General features: G+C 31.1%; 2 protein-coding genes across 6 annotated transcripts in view; one reads left to right on the top strand and one right to left on the bottom strand.

The window, feature by feature from the left end:
* Positions 1-18,782, top strand: part of COG5 (component of oligomeric golgi complex 5) — a 262,931-nt gene that overhangs the window by 36,425 nt on the left and 207,724 nt on the right. The gene's annotated exons all lie outside the window — the stretch shown is intronic.
* Positions 11,680-17,258, bottom strand: GPR22 (G protein-coupled receptor 22). 5 transcript variants are annotated; one of them, XM_049783442.1, is made up of 3 exons: positions 16,861-17,258; positions 15,002-15,934; positions 11,680-13,312 (listed from the first exon to the last, which is right to left on the bottom strand). In XM_049783442.1, exon 3 carries the CDS (start codon positions 13,284-13,286, stop codon positions 11,985-11,987), a length of 1,302 nt encoding a protein of 433 aa, XP_049639399.1. In that variant the 5' UTR covers positions 13,287-13,312; positions 15,002-15,934; positions 16,861-17,258; the 3' UTR covers positions 11,680-11,984. The 5 variants fall into 5 exon arrangements, with proteins under 5 accessions (XP_049639399.1, XP_049639390.1, XP_049639382.1 ...); XM_049783433.1 differs by having other exon boundaries at positions 14,906-15,931; XM_049783425.1 differs by having other exon boundaries at positions 15,002-15,931.

Here is an 18,782-nt window from a genome sequence, read left to right as displayed (position 1 = left end):
GAACTGAGATCATCACATGCAAGCAAGCACCTTTGTACTGTCTCTCTGGTCCTCAAATCCTCTTTTTAAAACTAATACATGTCAAAATTTATAATAACAAATGATACCCATATCACATTCATGGATTTATTTTATTGGTTCTTTCTGCATCACACTTGCAAACAATAATATTCAGACTTTACTCATACAAGCAGCTTTTTTGCACAAATATTTTTTCCACCTAATTTGAAGATTATCATCTCAATCATTTATTCCATTTGGTTGTTTGATAATTATGGAAGCTCCATATTTTACTTCACCACAGTCATTTCTCTGATAGAATAATGATAAATGTTTGAAAATAGTTTATTTTATGTAAGGTTCTTCAGACTATTAACATGTTAAGTTTTTCTGTTTTTTGGGTACTACAGCTTTTCTTTTTCAATGGATGATTAAATAATTAGTTCTTAACGTCCTTTTCATTCTAGTATAAATATCATTAATGTATTAAAAAGTTAAAATGTGGGGCTGGAGAGGATAGGATAATTGCCCTGCATATAGCCAACCTGGGTTCAGTTTCTGCTACTACAAATGGTTCTCTGAGCACTGCCAGGAGTGTCCCCTGAGTGCAGAACCAGGAGCTGCTCAAAACAAAACACACAAAAATTTATCTTAAATAGGGCTGGTAAATGACTTTGTGTTAGTATATCTGCCTTTCATGCCCTGGGCCCAGAGTTCTGTCCATAGTACAACATGGCACCTTATTCATTGCCACAGAATGTAGATCTGTTGAACCCTAAGCACTGTCAAATCTAGACAACATTGCATTGCTCAACTAACCATCAGGTCTTTCCATAGCACCAACCATCATTGGGATACCTCTCACTGCCTCCCAACCTGACCCACCATTCCGCTGTTAACGGTGTATTAAAATAAACAAACAAAAAATATCTGAGGCCAGAGAGACAGTACAGAGATTAAGTAAGCTCAGGGGTTACTCCTGGCTCTGTGCTCAGAAATAACTCCTGGCAGGCTCGGGATTCGAACCGGGGTCTGTCCTGTATTGGTTGTATGCTAGGCAATGCCTTACCGCTATGTTACCTCTCTGGCCTTACATTTTAAGTTATTTTTTCTTTCAGCTAGAGTTTCTCATTGTTTCCTTTCTCTGTAGTTTTTAATAGGAAAATATAATTGAACACTGCATTTTCAACTGATAATTTTTCAGTACTGTGTCTGTGTAACTGGTGGGATATTTCCGATCCTACATGTGAAAAATACTGAGTTGTTGCCATAGTAATTGGATTTGAATTATTGTTCATTGAAGGGTTGTATTTTAAGTCTCAATGAGAAGTACATGACTAAAGATTTGTTATCAGAGATGAAAGCAAGAGAATTGTCCTGTTGGAAGTAGAAAATGAAATTGTAGGAAGTTAAGGTACAGAAATGGAGTCAGAAGATCATAGAAAACTTATTAAAAGAGTGAAAATATGTGTGGTTTAAATTCCCAGATATGCTGTCATATCTAGAAAGAGTTTGTATAGGCTTTGGTTAAAACATTTTTTTCTTGGTTTCACAAACAAAATCATAACATCTTTTTCAGGTTTCTTTCTATTACACATTCATAGTCTGTTCAGTAGCCAGATAGAATTGTCCTCTGGTCTAGAGATTGTGCTTTCTTGCTTCTATGTGATTGCTCATGCTTGTGTCTTTCTGTTATATGCTGTTTTTGCCTAGATGCATAGCAAGTTTCATTCCTTAAAATTCATTTCTAATGCTGTTTCCTTTCCAGGTACACATGTTTGTTTTTTTTTTTTAAAGACCCATTGCTTCTTGTTTGAATCCATATTGAAGTCTTAGACCTGTAAAACTGTTGGGCATGATACCAAAACCAATATGTATATATTGTTTTGGGGTTACATCCACCAGGCTTTGTACTCAAGGATCACCACTGGTGGGGCTCAGGGAATAGAATGCTGGGGATCACACCTGGGTTGGCTGCATGCAAGGCAAGCACCCTGCCTGCTGTACTATCGCTCTGGCTCTGATGTTATATTTTCTTTCTATCACTAACATTAGCTTATCTCTACTTGTTTTTATAATCACATACAATTCAAACCTTTTATGCTTTAAGTTTGGACTAGTAAGGCTAAAATGCTATTATAGAAGGCTATTTAAAAGTATTTTTATGGTATTTTTAATGTTCAGAAGATAGCAGACATATATTATAGCAATTAGGATTTTACAGCTAGCACTTTCTGACAATTTTGTTTGGGCATTTTATAAATTTGCCTGCTAGATTCTGTGACATATGTTGTTCATTAAGATTTTTGAAACATTTATGTAGTTATTATGTTATTATGTTGTGTTATAGGACCAGGAAACATTTGTTAATTTAAATGGTACTGATAGAAGGATAATATACTTGAAAGCAAAGGTTTTCATATCTATGTCCTGTATTTAACAACAGTGATAAAATATTTATATAGTATCTTTATTCTCTAGTTCAAAGCACAGTTCGTTGAGCTCTTAACACTATCTGTTGTTATAGTATCTTTGAATCATCAGTTGTAGTATGTTTTAATGAGCACCAGAAATTTAAGGCAAAGCAGACTTTTTTCTTAAAATTTGGTGATGAAATGTAGTTCTTGGAGGTGGAGAGATAATACAACACATAAGGTGCTTGCTTTGTACATGGTTGTCTTGGATATCGTCCCCCGCACCCCATATGGTCCCCTGTTCTCTGCCAGGAATGATCTTTGAGCACAGAGCCAGGTGTAAGCCCTGAGCTTTGCCAGGTATAGCCCAAAAACAATAGCCAAAAAAAAGTAGTTCTTTAATTTGTCATTTTGTAATTTGCTAACAGCTGTTAGTATTAACCTTGGCTCAGGTTACTTTTGAAGTTGAATTTTACATTTAACTATTTCTCTATCAGTTGCTATTATAATTTTTAGTAATGTTTTTGAAAGCAGAGAGTATTTGTAGATGTTGTGAAGACTAAGTAGTCAATTCATTTCTCTTCATTGGTGAATTACAGAAAGCTGCAGAGGGGAAGGGGCAGAAAGGCATAACTATATGAATTTAACTGGGGCCTGTTTCTTTTAGTTCTAAGAACATCTGTCATTTTTCAATACGAAGTGTCACCTTCCTTCTTCAAACAATATGTTGTATTCTTAGATATTTATAAAATGATTAAAATACACTTTTAGTATTCTAGAATGTTTTGGGATCAAATCAGAAATATTGATGATTTTTAAATCTGCATACCATATTATTTATTCCCATATATTTATTTTTCTTTAGACTGATGGCCATATTATACATCAAGAAAAATACATAATTATCAACCTTAAAAGTCTTATTATTGCCTATAAAGTTATTTTGACCATTATTGTGACATAAAATGCAATCCAACCATCTTAAATATTGATTGTTTTGTTGTTGTAGAGATCATGTACATGTCACATACTTTCCGAGAAAAGTCTTAATAGAGTGACTTCTGTTCTTAGTTTCAACAACAGTTTTTACTTTTATTGAACAGATGGAGAATTTTATTTTATTGATACTAAGAGTTATATAGTCCGTTTCTGCTATTTTTATGATCTAAGAATGTTAAGGTGTCCATACATGAAACCACCTGAACTCTTGTTTTTCATTAGTTAAGTTAGCAATTTTTTTCAATAATACTAACATGTTGGGGTAGGTTCTGTGATTAAATTAGTGAATATACTAAGGAGGAAAGGAATAACAAGAGAAGGCATCTCAATGTTGTTAGAAAGAATACTTAGTTGAGAGGGTTAACAAGGGATGTTTCATGTTGCCTGGTGTTTTTGATGTACCCTGGGGATATTTGTTAAATATCTGTTATTTAAACAATTAAAGTTAAGTTGTCATACATTATCAAGTAATATAACCAAAGAGTCCCCTGCATTTGTTGATAGAAATTAAAATAACAAAGAAAAGATATTTGACTCAAATGAGTGATATATACTCAAAAAATAATGCTATGTATACTTTGAGTGTATATATACACACATATATATATATATATGTGTGTATGTATGTATATATAATATATATATATATATATATATATATATATATTTAAGTTTTTAGGTGGCAGTATTTGTGGCTTTGCATTCAGGAGTTACTCATGGTGATGCCCAGAGCACTATATGGGATGCTGGGGATTGAACCCAGGTTTCTGTGTGCAAGGCAAATGTCCTACTTGCTGTACTATAACTTGCTCTGGCTCCTCTAATCCAGATTTTTAAGGGAAACTTTTTACCTAGAAAACCTCCTTTAAAAAAAATAAAATTTTCTCCTCAGGAATGTCTCCCTCCTCAAACACAGACATACTTTTTAACTAAAGTGCTTCTATAAATGGAAAGTAAAAAAAAATTTTTTTCCAGTAACATAAGGACAGTGGTAAGTGGTCTTGAACACAGATGCTGGGGAAGTACAGTAACTCTGTACATGAAAACCATAAATGTTAGCAATATTGTAGTATGCTACCTAAACTACAAAAAAATACAAGGCACTGAGGTCAGACCTACTACCTTTTCAGTTACTAGTTATATGAATATATATTTGGTACCTATTAGATATTTATCTTAGATACCTTATATCTTAAATACCTTATTTATCTTAAATATCTATTTACCTCCCCCATCCCCCGCTGTTAAGCCATAGCCACAAATTACTGGGAGTACTTAAAAAACATATTATGTAGGACTGTAAGTCCCAGAAATTTTGATTCAATAAATCTAAAGTGAAACACATAAGTTGTTATTTTAAACAAGTGCCATAGAGAGTGTACATGGGGGAACATTTTGAGAAAAATTCTTCTAGCAAAGATACAGTTAGGCTATGATTTTAAAAGTTTCTTTTCCAATTTTACTAGTATTTTCCTATTAATATATATAGACACATTTTGAGGAAAGTTATCAAAGGTTCTATTACAGTTAATTATGTAAATTAAAAACTATCTTAAGGTGTGTTGCTGCAATTTACTAGAATTTTGTTCTTTGTAGGATGTGATAGATGAGGAAAATACCAGTAACAATGTAAAGACTAGTATTTTAGGAATTGGTAATTGTGAAAGTGTAAACTTATAGGTGTAAATTATATTACTGTTTTTTACTGTCTGTTTTTAGTCTGTTCTTAGTTATTAACAAGATTAGAAAGAAATATATAAATATCTTTAAATCATATATACTCAATATATATTTGTATATATAGTCAGTCAATATATACAAAGTCTTACTACACAGTACATTGCATACAGGATTATGTGAATTGCTTATGCTAATACTTTTTTCTTTTTTAGTCTTTTTCTATTATAGCTGAACTCCCGTTTGAACATTGGCACTTTTCAAAGTTATATTAGATTAAGATTCTTACATTTTCAATTATTATTAGTATTATTTACCTGTAAGTGAATGGAAAGCAATTCCCCATTAATAGTATAGAATATAATCTTCTCTTGTTCCTTATTTCTTTACTTCCTGAAAAATTGGTAGATATATTTTGATAGTGTCTTTATTTATTTTGGGGCGGGGGTCTCACCCGGCAGTACTCAGGGGTTACTCCTGGCTCTGCGCTCAGAAATCGCTCCCAGCAGGCTCAGGGGACCATATGGGATGCCAGAATTTGAGCCACCGTTCTTTTGCATGCAAGGCAAACACCCCATCTCCATGCTATCTCTCTGGCCCCGAAAGTGTGTTTATTATCTCTCAGAACTATGATATCTTGTCTTCATGAAAGCAGGGTGAGAGAAATAATCTCAATCCTAGACAGTCTCAACCTTTCTTTTACTCCATACTTTTTTTTCTTTTACTCCATAATTCAAGGTTGATAGTGATAAGGAGTTTTGTTTTGATGTCTGTGACTGGAATGACAGCGCGTTTTCAGCCACTTGCTGGTGGAACAACAAAGGCGAAACTCTTGGAAGCCATGAACATAGCTTACAGAAACCACCTGTAAAAAATGTTAAGAGGATGGTTGATGGTTTAGGACTATTTTCAGATTTTTATTGTTAACAGGATGATAAATGTTTTAAGTTTGCTTAGCAATTTTTCATCTGCAATATATATATAGACACTTTATGAGGTGATATCACATTTCTGAGAAAGCCCAGTTTTTTATTTCTACATGTCAGTACAAATTGATTCTAAATATCTATTAATTGTTCTAATACTCTTTCTATTATATATGTGCAGATATAGCTTGTTTAGTTGTCAGTTAAAAACAATCTTTGTATTACTTTGGATGATTTTTAGAAAAACATTAGTCTGTAAATTTTTTTTCCATGAATTCTTTTTTTTTAAATTTATTTTTTTCTATGAATTCTTAACTCTAGTTTGTTTCCTTTATATTCCTCTAGAAGTTAGATATCTCTGACTATTTTAGATCATTTCCATTCCATATCTATTTTTAAAATATTACAAATTGATTTGTTTTTGTAAGACTGTTATGTTTATATGCTGAACAAATATGATATTTTGACACCACATAAGCAATCACAGTTTGAGTCTTCCACTGCAGTTTTATATTATGATCCGAGTTGCTTTCTCTCTTAATATTTATTAGTCAGATCATGTTTAGCTTTGTTTGCATTCATTGAAGTTCCATAGGGAGCTTACTTTCAGAAGGAGTACAGCAAGTGTCTGTCTCTGAGAGGCAAAGAGAAGAGGTTCTAGAATTTTCTTAGTCTATTTTGCTTTTCATCTTTTTAGTAGAAAGGAAGAAAAGAAATGCATATTTCCTCCTTCATTTAGAAAAAGAACCTGTTTCAGTTTATTTCAGTAACCTTTCTTTTATAAGATGACATGGAAATGAAGTATAAACCATTTAATTGCAATAGACAATTAAAAATTTCACCTTTTATCAGTATTATTTTGAGAAACATTGTGATTATTTTTATTAAAATTATTTTACACAATACCAAAAATAAAACAAATTATGGAATGAGTGGATGGGTATTAAGTATTGATTACTACGAGGAAAGAAGTAAATGATTGTTTGAAATTTAGCTTAGTATACCTCGGCCCTTTGCCATTACATATTTATGATTAAAATTTACTGGAAGAAGAAAATATGTTTAGTGAAAAAATGGATAAATTAATATGTAAAAATGTAATAGACAACAAAGAATAGCAACTTGAAATGATTAATTTTTAGTCATGTGAACATTTAGTAGAACATTTTGAATAATGATATTTTACTTGAGGATACTATTTTGATAGAAATTATTTTTGTTTTGGCCTTGTTATACCTATGATCCTTGATTTAACAAATCATAATATTAAAAGTTCTTAGATCATTGAGTATTATCTATCTAGTTTCTTATGGTCTTCTTTATGGTCATCACTTTTTTTTTTTTTTTGGTTTTTGGGCCACACCCGGTAACGCTCAGGGGTTACTCCTGGCTATGAGCTCAGAAGTCGCTCCTGGCTTGGGGGACCATATGGGACGCCGGGGGATCGAACCGCGGTCCGTCTCCTAGGCTAGCGCAGGTAAGGCAGGCACCTTACCTCCAGCGCCACCGCCCGGCCCCTATGGTCATCACTTTTAAGTCTTCAGTGTTGTACCAGTTTTTTTCCTAATTTGTTGGCATACTTTTGTTGATTTTGTCTTCATATGGCTTTTTATATTTATACATTCATTTGCTGAGCTTTTGCCAACAATTTTTGCTAAGCCTTTCATTAGCTACCAAAGTAATGGCAACACCTCTATATTCTATTGTGTCAAATTATTAGTTTGTTTGTTTTTTTAGCTTCCTACCATTTTTGTTTTGGGTCAACTCTTTCTTCCTATTGTTATTTCATTAATTTCTTGTAGCTCATTTCTTATTGTGTAATTCTCCTGCTCAGATACTTCTGTTGGCATCTTTAAGGACCTTTGTACTTTGACCCTAATTTAACTTTACAGATCAGTTTACTATCACTGTGTTACTTCATTTGAAAGAGAGCTACAAACTGTTTCTAGAACATTCTTTAGTAGCTTTTCTCAAGAATACTTTTTAAAAGTATTGTACTTGTATCTAACATAATTATTTTGTTTTTTTGCTTTGGTTCCACAATCAGCAGTGCTCAGTGCTTACTTTTGACTGCACTTAGGGACCAGTCTTGGTGGGATTCCGGATTCTCTGTAGTGCTGGGATGGAACCCAAGTCGATTGTGCACAAGGCAGACACCCTACCTGCTGAACTCTTTCTAGCTTCTCTGTTCTTAAATTTATTAAGAACTTTACTCTTTTTAAATAGTATTTACTACATTGTCTTCTTTCTACAAATAGGTGTGTTCATAGTTTGATACCTCGATTGTAGATTTCAAGGTTTGGGGGGTGTCATACCTGATTGTGTTAAGGGATTGCTACTGGCTCTGTGCTCAGGAATCACTCCTGTCAGGCTCTGAAAACCATATGGGATCCTGGGGATCTAACCCGAGTTGGCTGTGTTTGTGCAAGACAAACATTCTACCCACTGAACTATACTAGCTCCAGTCTAGTATTTACATTCTTGAGTATGTTTCTGTTACATATTATGTAGTCTGTCTGCTGTAATTCCTTCATTTTGTAAAAATTCAAAAGTAATGGCTTATAAAACTTTTCTTAAATGTACAATTATAAAATGTAAAAAAACAAAACTTTATTGATTTTGGAAAAATATGTACTTTTTTTTTTTGTTTTGTTTTTTTGGGGCCACACCCAGTGGTGCTCAGGGGTTACTCCTGGCTATCTGCTCAGAAATAGCTCCTGGCAGGCATGGGGGACCATATGGGACACCGGGATTCGAACCAACTACCTTTGGTCCTGGATCGGCTGCTTGCAAGGCAAACACCACTGTGCTACTCTCTGGGCCCGAATGTACTTTTTTTTTACTTTAAGTTTTCATCTTCAAATATGAACTTAAAAAGGATTTTAAATTTTAATTTCCTAAGAGTTAAAATCTTGTTATAATTGTATGTTGGGGCTTAAAAATCAGATCATGACACATAGTATGTTTTTTATTTATTTGTTTGTTTTGTGTTTGGGTCACATTTGGCCATGCTAAGGGTTATTCCTGGTTCTGTACTCAGAATTACTCTTTGCAATGTTCTGGGGATCATGTAAGATGCCAGAGATTAAACCCAGGTCCAAGTAATGCAAGCAACCTACCTGCTATACTGTCACTCCACCCCAGATCATGATGCATTCTATTCTGTAATCAACCTCATCCACACTTAAAGTATGTATTTCCTTTCTTTTTTTTTTATTCATGTATTTTCCACCCTTCATCTCATTTCCTAAACAAATAAAAATAAACTGTTTTACTTTACCAAAAAAAAAAATAAGCTACATGCCTAAATATAGATTAGTCATGGGTGAGAGGCACAAAATTATTGTGAATGGTATTAATAAGACATAGTTGCAAACAATTCACTTTTCATAATATGTTCTAGTATTAGTCTTTAGAATAATAGCCATCTAAAACTAGCAAGCAAAACAGAAAAAAATAATAGTTTTTGAGTTCATCCTTGCATAGTTTTTAAGTTAGTAGTTATTATTTCTATAGTTTTGAAGAAGTAACCTCTGATTTGTAGCTTATGATTTAAAAATACAGCTCTTAAGAATTTCATATTGAATTTACTGTTCCCTGTATTGCTTTTGCTTTGAAAATTTCATTCTTACACGAAAATTTAGCATTTATGTTTTATAAGATAAAGTTATGTAAAATAAAGTGAAAAATTTGCACATTATAGTTAGGTTATCTTATTTTGTAGAACATTTAATCAAATGTCTTAGCTCCTCGTTCATTTAACCTGAGGTTATTAGTTATTACACATATACTTGTTACTTAAGGGATGAACTAAATATTTTGATTTATGTATAGATCACACATCATATTAGAGTCATTAGAATTATCTGGCAGTCAGTGTGTGTACTTTTGTATACCTGAAGTCACATGGGGCAAATGCTTGTTTCTTTTCAGTTACAATATCATGTGTAGAAATAATTATTAGGGTTTATTAAGGGTTTATTAATTAGAGGGCAAGCTTATATTTGCCATTTCTTATTTTGTTAATTGACTTAAAGTAAACAAGAATATATGAAAGCAATTTAGACAAATTTATTAGAAAAATGTTTTTAAATAGTTCTTTGGAAATGAATGCATTTGAAGATAAAAAAGCAAATTTATCTTAATAAGAAAACTTTTCTTAATGTAAAAATCGCCTCATTTTTGTTGAATATGAAAATATTAAAATTTTAATTTATGTCTAGAATTAGGATTATAAAGTCATTTAACATTTTAATGACAGTAAATATTCTCAGTGAAGTATATTAATGAATATTATTCTTACATTTTTCTATAAAGTCTTTATTTCTCATTGGGTTACAAAAATTAGTTCTTCCTTGCTTATGCCACTGTTTTGCTTAATCCATAGAAGAATAAAAGTATGGAAGAAATTAACTATGCCTTAACATAATTTTAAGTTATGTTGAAATTTTTATAAAAAAAGTCACTGTTTAATTTGCTGTTTCTGATAATAGTGATTTAATATTTAACAACTCCCACCCCAAGGATTTGGGTTTTCAGTATAGTAGATTGAAAAGTTAGCATTTACACAAAAGGAACATACTATTTAATTGTTCACATATAATATTTTTATTTAAAAATGAGTGCCTACTTGATTTGGTGACTATAGTTAAAAAAATAGAAATTTTTTTCATTAAATCACTGATAAGGTATTTACTTACTTTAACTTATTGCTGACTTTCTTATGTAGGTACATTAATACTCATTGATAGATTATTAGATTATAATAGTTAAAGATAAATACTTGTTTGATATAAGATCCTCTAGCCTTATATCAATAGTTAGGATCAATAACTTTATTGTTACTTAGCAAAGTTTGAGAATTGAAAGCAAAATGTTTTTAGTTAGATTAAGTGGTACAGAGTAGAAAAATTGATGACTTACTAATGCTTTGAATGATTTTAAGAATATAAATAAATCTATATTATCATGAAACAATTAGGAACTATACTGTAAATTATATCACTCTGAAATTGCTCTGTGTTTAAAATTAGAAGCAGTTGATTTTGTTAGGTTTTTCTATTACGATATTAAGTTTATTTTTTTCTGCCTATACTCATTATAATAGTCATACTAAAAGTCTGACTAGAATAAAGCTAGGAAATTAGTTTATTTTATTGAACGCCTTTTAAAATATCTATTTAGAGTATTTGACTTAAACTCAAGCAAAGTGAGGAAGAATGATAGTTTAATTTTCTTCCTTCTCTCTGTTATCTATTTGTATATTATAGGCATAGTTTTCTTGATGTAAAAAAACACTATTTTTTTTGCTTAATAAACTTGAATTTATGATTCCCTATCTTGCTGTTATATACAGGGGTTTGTATTTCAGTTTTGCTTCTTGACTTTTAAATATATTCATAATTTCTATAATTTTTTACATTCAAAATAAAAGGATAAAGTTTTGAATATAGTTATTTTGTGTATCAAAGATTATATCAAGTAGTCTACATTAGAACACATAATATAGGAAATCCTAATTGCTTGATTATTTGAAGCCCATTCTTTTAGTTTTTATGTTAAAATGATATTCCAGATGTCATCATTTAAATATATCTATAGCTGTGGCTTAGAAACAGAACAGTTTATATATGTTATAAATAAAGCAAAGATATTTGTGCCAATTACATTTTAAAGTTATACACTGTTTTAAGGCTATGTATTTATTTTTTAGAAAATATGACTTACATGAATATCTTAGAATGGACATAATTCTGACAAAATATACACATGGTATTACTTTAACAAACTGCCATGCAACAAATACATTAGGTTATGAAGAAGTTAAATATATATGAACTAATCTAATCAACATTTACAGTGAAAATTTACAACATAACCAGTACTTGAAATGTTCATTTTCAGTATTTGGCAGTAAATTTTATATTTTACAATTTTAAAACTTCTGGATATGAATTTGGTGAAATTTCTAGTCTGTGACAACCTGAGGTACTAAACATTTTTCTCTTATTTCACTGTCTTCAAAGGTAATTTTTTTGTTTCTTTTAGGTTCTATCCATGAGTTGTGTATTACAGCATTATTAGGCATGGGATCAGCTTCCACTATGGAAACAACTCGCTTTTTCATTTTGCTTTTTAAGACCTTTTGAAATTTTTGTCTTGTGAATGCATATAACAGAGGGTGAAATATAGTTGTCCCATAAGCCATGACTAGAAAACACAATCTTAATTTTACTAAAAGGTCACTTGGTCCTAAACACAAAATGGTGGTATTTAAAACAGAAATGGGTGTCCAGCAGAGAAGAAATGTAGAAATAATCAGCAAAGACATTCTGAAGACTCTTTTTTGCCTTTCTCGTCGTTCTCGGTGTCGTTTCACAGCTCGCCGGAGAGCAATTATTACAGAGACTGAAGTTCTTACACCAAAGACAACATTTCTCCCACCACTGCTTTGGGACATGTCCGTGGTGTCATGCTGTGTGGTTAGAGAAATTGTCTTTTTCTTCCTTGTTTTCTTCTTTGGCCCCGTTGAAAATCTTGTGCCTATCCGAATATTAAGAGCCTGCAGTATTTTGGTGTATGTGATTAACATCACTATGACAGTGAAAAAGAATATCGGAATCTGTACTAGCAGGTGATAATACATTCCCAGTTCTGTGTAGTATTCATCAGTGCTGACACACAAAAGTGTCTTGTTTTCCCACGTATTTCCACTTTGAAGGCTGAAAAAATTGACCTCAATAAAGGGAATCAAGAAAGAGAAAAATGAAAAAATCCAAATGGATGTCATTAGCATTACAGCTCTGCCCATTGTCAGAATTCGGTTTGCAGGTTTTACAGAAATGTCATATCTGTCTAAAGTGATAGCGAAAACGTTGATTGCTGTTGAAACACTTGCAAAAGACACACAAGCCTCATGGAAACAGCAGATAAGAGCAGTGTTACTCTCCAGTGAAAGCAGAAGGATAACTATAGTTAGAGGAATACATCCCACACAGATGATCACATCCAGTACATGAAGATTCATTGTAATAATGTTACTGACAGAGTTGATTAAGTTGGATTTCATGCAGTAAAGTACCAATACGGTGAGGTTGCTGCCAAGTCCCAATACAATTTCTAACATAAGAAATCCAGTGAGAGATACTTGAAAGCTTAATGAATATGATAGTGGTTGGTACATGTTGGTGTCGATGTCATCAATGTCATCTCGTACTGTGATGTTAGATTCAGACTGCATGTTGATTTCCAGAATGGGAGAAAAACACATTCTTTTGGAGCATTCGTTTTTTTCTCCTAGAAAATGAAATAGAATAAACTGTTTGACATTTTGAACTTTAATGGTGTATAAAGCATCTGTTCAAAAAGAATCTTTTTACTGTTTTTATTTTAATTTTCAGCTTGCAAACTATTCATGAAATGTGGAGAATTAAGAAAACTGGGACTGTTATTTTAACATAAAAACAACTTGGGTTTTCTTGTTGACGAAGTAACGCGCTTGTTCACTGTAGTACAAAATTATTTAATACACTCAAAGTGTTTTCCTTATTTAGATTTGTTAGTTTTATTATCTGTGATATAATAAATTTTTGTATAATAAAATATACATTTATTTTATATAAACATATAAGAACTAATTTTAACCTAATGTTTTAATATTTTCCTTTAAGGAATGAATAGGTGAGAAATGAATACTGTTTTAATATATTCTAGTTTGATTAGTATAGGTGCAATTTTTCCCATGAGATTTAAAATGAAAAGGGAGATATTTATTTAAAATAAAAAGTGATTAGAGGGGTGTTTTTTAAATTTACTTGTTCAGAGTCTCAATTTAAACCTAAAGCCAGAGGTCACCAGAGTGTTTAGGAATATTAGTAGTTAACAGAGAAAAAAAGCAAATGATTTATTTCATATTTCACGGTGAAGTGCTCACTGAACTCTATACTTTGCAGACTTACATTATAATAATTGATAAGGACATCCTGTTAAAGAAAAAAGCCACAAAGCTCGGTAAAAAAACAGTAATGATTCCTATGAATGATTTATTTTGTGGCCACACCCTCTTGTACTTGATAGGAGAGAGTTGAAATTTAACAGCAATTTAAGAAGTAGGTTAGATAGAATATGAATCAATTTTATTTGTTTAAAACAGCATTTCAACTTAAAAATAAAATTCTAGGGAAAATAATATCTGATGTCCATTTTCTGAGAAATCTTTCAAAAGTTACATATTTTATATGGAACTTTTTTATATCACTCAGTGTTTATAAAAGAGATATCAATAAGAATAAACTTCTAATTCATACAAATATGTATTTTTAATATATAAAGGCTTTGAATAATTGATGATAATAATAATAATGTTGAATATGGGGCAACAATGTTGGAAACCAGTATACTCACTTAAAGTATAAAATCATACAACCAACTATATTTCACATTTCACATATAGCAGTTTCTAAAATCACAAACACAAAGCATAAAAGCTAGTAATTTTTAGAATTCATTTTAACCTTTAACTTACTGTAATCTTTGACAAGTTTATAATGTAGTTCTTGTTAGTAAATTTTCAGGATAATATTATTTAAAAAACAAATTACAACATTAATTTCTTTTGAGCCTGGTATAAAGTATTACTAGAGACAGTGATTCAAATAAGTAAAGATCTTAACTAATTAGCATTGACATCTCATGAAAATGAAAAATTTTAAGTGCCAGATTTCCTGAGTTGTCTAATAAAACATCAGATCTGTAACATCAGTTTGCTTTATTATTAAAGCAGAAGCGTCAACTTATATAATTAAGAACTATGCATCTCTTCTAAAGCAAGCTTCTCCTTTTTTTGTTAATGTAAAACCGTGTTCTGGGCTGCATGCATCTCTGACCTACCTGTTTGTTGTTGCCTTAGGGGCCTTTTCGCTCACTGGAGCAGTTTTTCACAAATAGATACATGTTTTCATGGACAGATTTGACATAAATGTTTACCTGACAGCAGTGAAGTAGCTGTATTTTATTTCATGTCTTGTAGGAATTCTTTCATTTTCTCTCCAATACTTCAACTGCATGAATTATGAGATTTAGTTGGCTGATGGATTTCTAAAGACCAGTATAAAATATTTGTGTTTGTTTTGCCTTAAAAAAGTCACGGCCAAGAGAAACTTCCTCAAGTGATAAGGATTATGTATCCCTTTGATGGAATATATGACAGTGCCATTTTATTTCCAGTACATGTGAAAACAAAAAAAGGAAACACAGGTTTCTAGCTTCTAAAATATATTTAGACATTCTTTTGTTACAAATAAAAATCTGTTTTTATAGCAGTCCTCATGATTTTAAACTGACTTCTTGATAATATAACTTGCTTTATGTTATATATCCAGTCCATGTTCTTTTGATCAAAACCATTCATTCCTTTCTAATTTGTTTTGTTTTCATTAAAAGAAGATACATAATTGGTCATAAAACTCAAATGGAAAAATTCTTGTCATATCAATTGATAGAAATATCTGAATAGTTAATGCAGAAAAGACTTGCTAAAGCTTCGTTTAGCTTGCTGGTAATGTGTGCCATTCTCCTCTTGGCAATTCATATTTCCCTGTTTCTTCAACAATTAGTAGCTCCACAATTCTGGTTTGTTAAATATTAACTCCCCCTTTAAAAATGCTCACCATTTTGTTTTCAGGCTTTTATAGTTTCATTGTTTTTTCTTTTTGTGATTATTATATATTATCTTCTTGGGATGATTACTCTGTTATATTCCAGCAATAATGTTCTTTGGTTTTTAACTCCTCAGTGTCTTAGCATCATTTTTTGCAAGAATATCCTGCAGTTTTTGGTTTATACAGCTAGGGAGATACTCGATCGGCTGAATTCTTCATATTGCCAGTTGTAAATATTGAATTAGCTGGTGTGGGCCTTCTTGAAAAAGAAAAAAAGGGGTTAAGATACAGGGTTCCTGATCATTTCTAGTTAATTGAAAGTTACTTTATTTTTGTTTATTTTAATGATACATGCAATTATTGCTACCAAAATAGCCAATCTGTTTGATTAGAACCACAGCTTTTACATAAATTTAACGTTTATTGGAATAAAAATATTACCTTTTCATAACGAAGACAGTACATTTTACTTAATAGCAAAATTACAAATATAAACAGAAAAGAAAAAATGCATTTGAAAACTTAACTTCTGCTCTCATTTTAGATGCTATCCTGTATTTTTAGAGGTATGTGCAATTAGCACATGCCAGCATAATGTCATTTCCCTTTTCCTTTGTGATATTTATTATATCATACTGTAAAATACTTTAATTAGCTTAAGTATTATCCACAGTTTGAATTTTAACTGATTAAGACATCTCACTAAGCTAGTACAATTTTCTGATCCTGGATTGTTCATGTAGTTGAAATGTAAAAAGTAATACAAAATGTAACTGCAGATAAAATCATTTTTGGTGAACATGCTCCGAAGCAAACTCAACCTAAATCTGAGTAATAAATATTAGTTAAACAACAAATTTCATTCTTTTAAAAAATAGAAGCAATTTTAACATTTGAATAAAATTGTACTGGTGAAATTAAGAATATTTTGTATGTCTGAAGTGATTTAAAATTGATTTCTTTATAGTAAATCAACAGCATATTTTGATTTTAAACATCATAAAAATTACATTTAATATATATTATATATTGAAAGAAATGGGTCTAAAATACATGCTTATCCATAAGTAAAATCAAGAAAAAAAACAACTCTTAAAATTTAGACTGAAATTTTTCAAAGTAATTTTATCTCACTTTGGTTAGACTGGTTCAAAGCAGCTAGCTGTATAATAAGGAACATCTTACCTCCGCTAAAGATTTGATCAATTCTTGATGTAGCTGAAGCATTTCCAGTTTTGATTGATTCATTTTGTTCACTTGTTTGTAGAGGACTGGGGAAGGAGGATCATAAACATCTCTTCCAGAATGACCTTAATGAAAATATGTGTCTGTACTGTGCCATTGTTTCAGCAGTACTGCTAATGTATGGAACATGTAGTGCTGCTTAGAGGCTGCTGCAGTCTCTCACTCTTCCTACTGTGGAATCAATAAGCATCTGAAAATACATAATGAAAGTAATTTAACATACTGAAGGCTTCTTGTCTCCAGAGACAACATTTAGATCCAGTCTTTCTGAAAAAGAACTGCACTGCTTTTCAGAGGAAAGCCTGTTCTTGGGCAGCTTTTGCAGAATGACAGCCTACCTTGTCGCTTCTCTCCACTGCAGAGAGATGCAGTGCATTCACTAATTTTGATTGGTCAGTTGTATTGAGCTTAAACTGTGCTTCACATGTATAGCAGGGACTTTCCCCCCACTGTTTTATATAAGGATGTGTTTTAGAAACTAAATTTATAAGTGATTCTCTGTGGCTCTAAAATGGATTATGAGTAAATTAGTCTTATACATTTTATATTCCATTCTGGTTTGTTGTTCAGTTGTAGCAAGCTTTAAAAGCTGTAAGGAGGTAGGGGGAATAAATAATTACATTGTACAAGTGTATTTTCTTTTTTACAAGCTATGTAATAACACTTGAGAATATTTTAGTCATATATGATTTTGGTTGAGATTCTTTGTTCCACAAATAGAAAAATCACTGCATCTTTACTGAGAACCTCATTGAATTTCAACTAGTGTGTTTGTATTCATGTCAGTGTCTCACTGTATTCTAAATTGTTACGATCATCTCAAGGTGTTATATATTGTTATGATTGTAATAGTCATCTTTTCAGGTATCTATTCATTTTATTCATTGTTTTGTTAAACAATATATATCCAGTTATATCTGAAAATATTTTTACAGTTTCTTGTTAATATAATAGTTTTCATGTATAAAGATTTTATTATTTGCATTTTGAGAGTATTATTCAATTTCACCTCTGGTCATCCTTTTTTTCCAGTAGCTATATATTGATCAGTTACTCTAGTGTTTTGTTTCAAATAACTTTTTATTTTTTAACCTAAGCATTTAATGGATTACTTGCCATAATTATATGGAACTTATGCTAATATTGCTGGTAATATGTTGAGAAAAGAAAAAGGAAGTTAATAATACATCTTAATATGTTATATTACTAAATTATTTTAATCAAGTATGCTGCCAAAAGAAAAATGATCTAAATAAAAATGTTAATTTAAAATGGTCGTTATGAACTAGTTAATAAAAATACTTTTACAAAAAGTAAAAGTAAATTTTTATTCTTAAGAGTTGGTTTATGTTTTAAAAAATGTTCTATTTAAAGTTTATAGATTCTGTCTCAGTTGTTAAAAGACATTTTGCAAATGACCAAATTATTAGAATATTGATCATCACCTATTTCATTATTTAGGACTGTTATGATCTTCATTTAAGAAATATTTATCTGATTTTTTGTTTGTAATTATACTTTTACAATCTTGAAAAACATTATACTTTTTAATAATCTTTTCACTCAGAATATTTAAGGTTCACAGCTGGCTGTGTTGTTTGCATTTTGAATAGTGTTTCTGTAGTATGAGAGTAATATGGAACATTTTGTTGTGAATTTCTAAAATTTTCTGCACAGTTTTCAGTCACAAGGCTATGGAAATGCTAAAATTCTGAACACATACTTTTATTTATGTATTTTGAAAATTGTAGAGAAAGATTTTGTCTAGATGCCAGCTATATTGAAAGGTAGGGTAAACTTTGTGCATAAGCCTGTGTACAAGTTATTTTCAACTTCAAACTAAAACCAGAGAAATAGTTTAA

Source organism: Suncus etruscus, chromosome 1 (genome assembly GCF_024139225.1).
Source record: "Suncus etruscus isolate mSunEtr1 chromosome 1, mSunEtr1.pri.cur, whole genome shotgun sequence".
Classification (NCBI taxonomy): Eukaryota; Metazoa; Chordata; class Mammalia; order Eulipotyphla; family Soricidae; genus Suncus; species Suncus etruscus.
The sequence above is the reverse complement of the archived record's forward strand: the minus strand, read 5'-3'. Positions and strand labels throughout refer to the sequence as shown.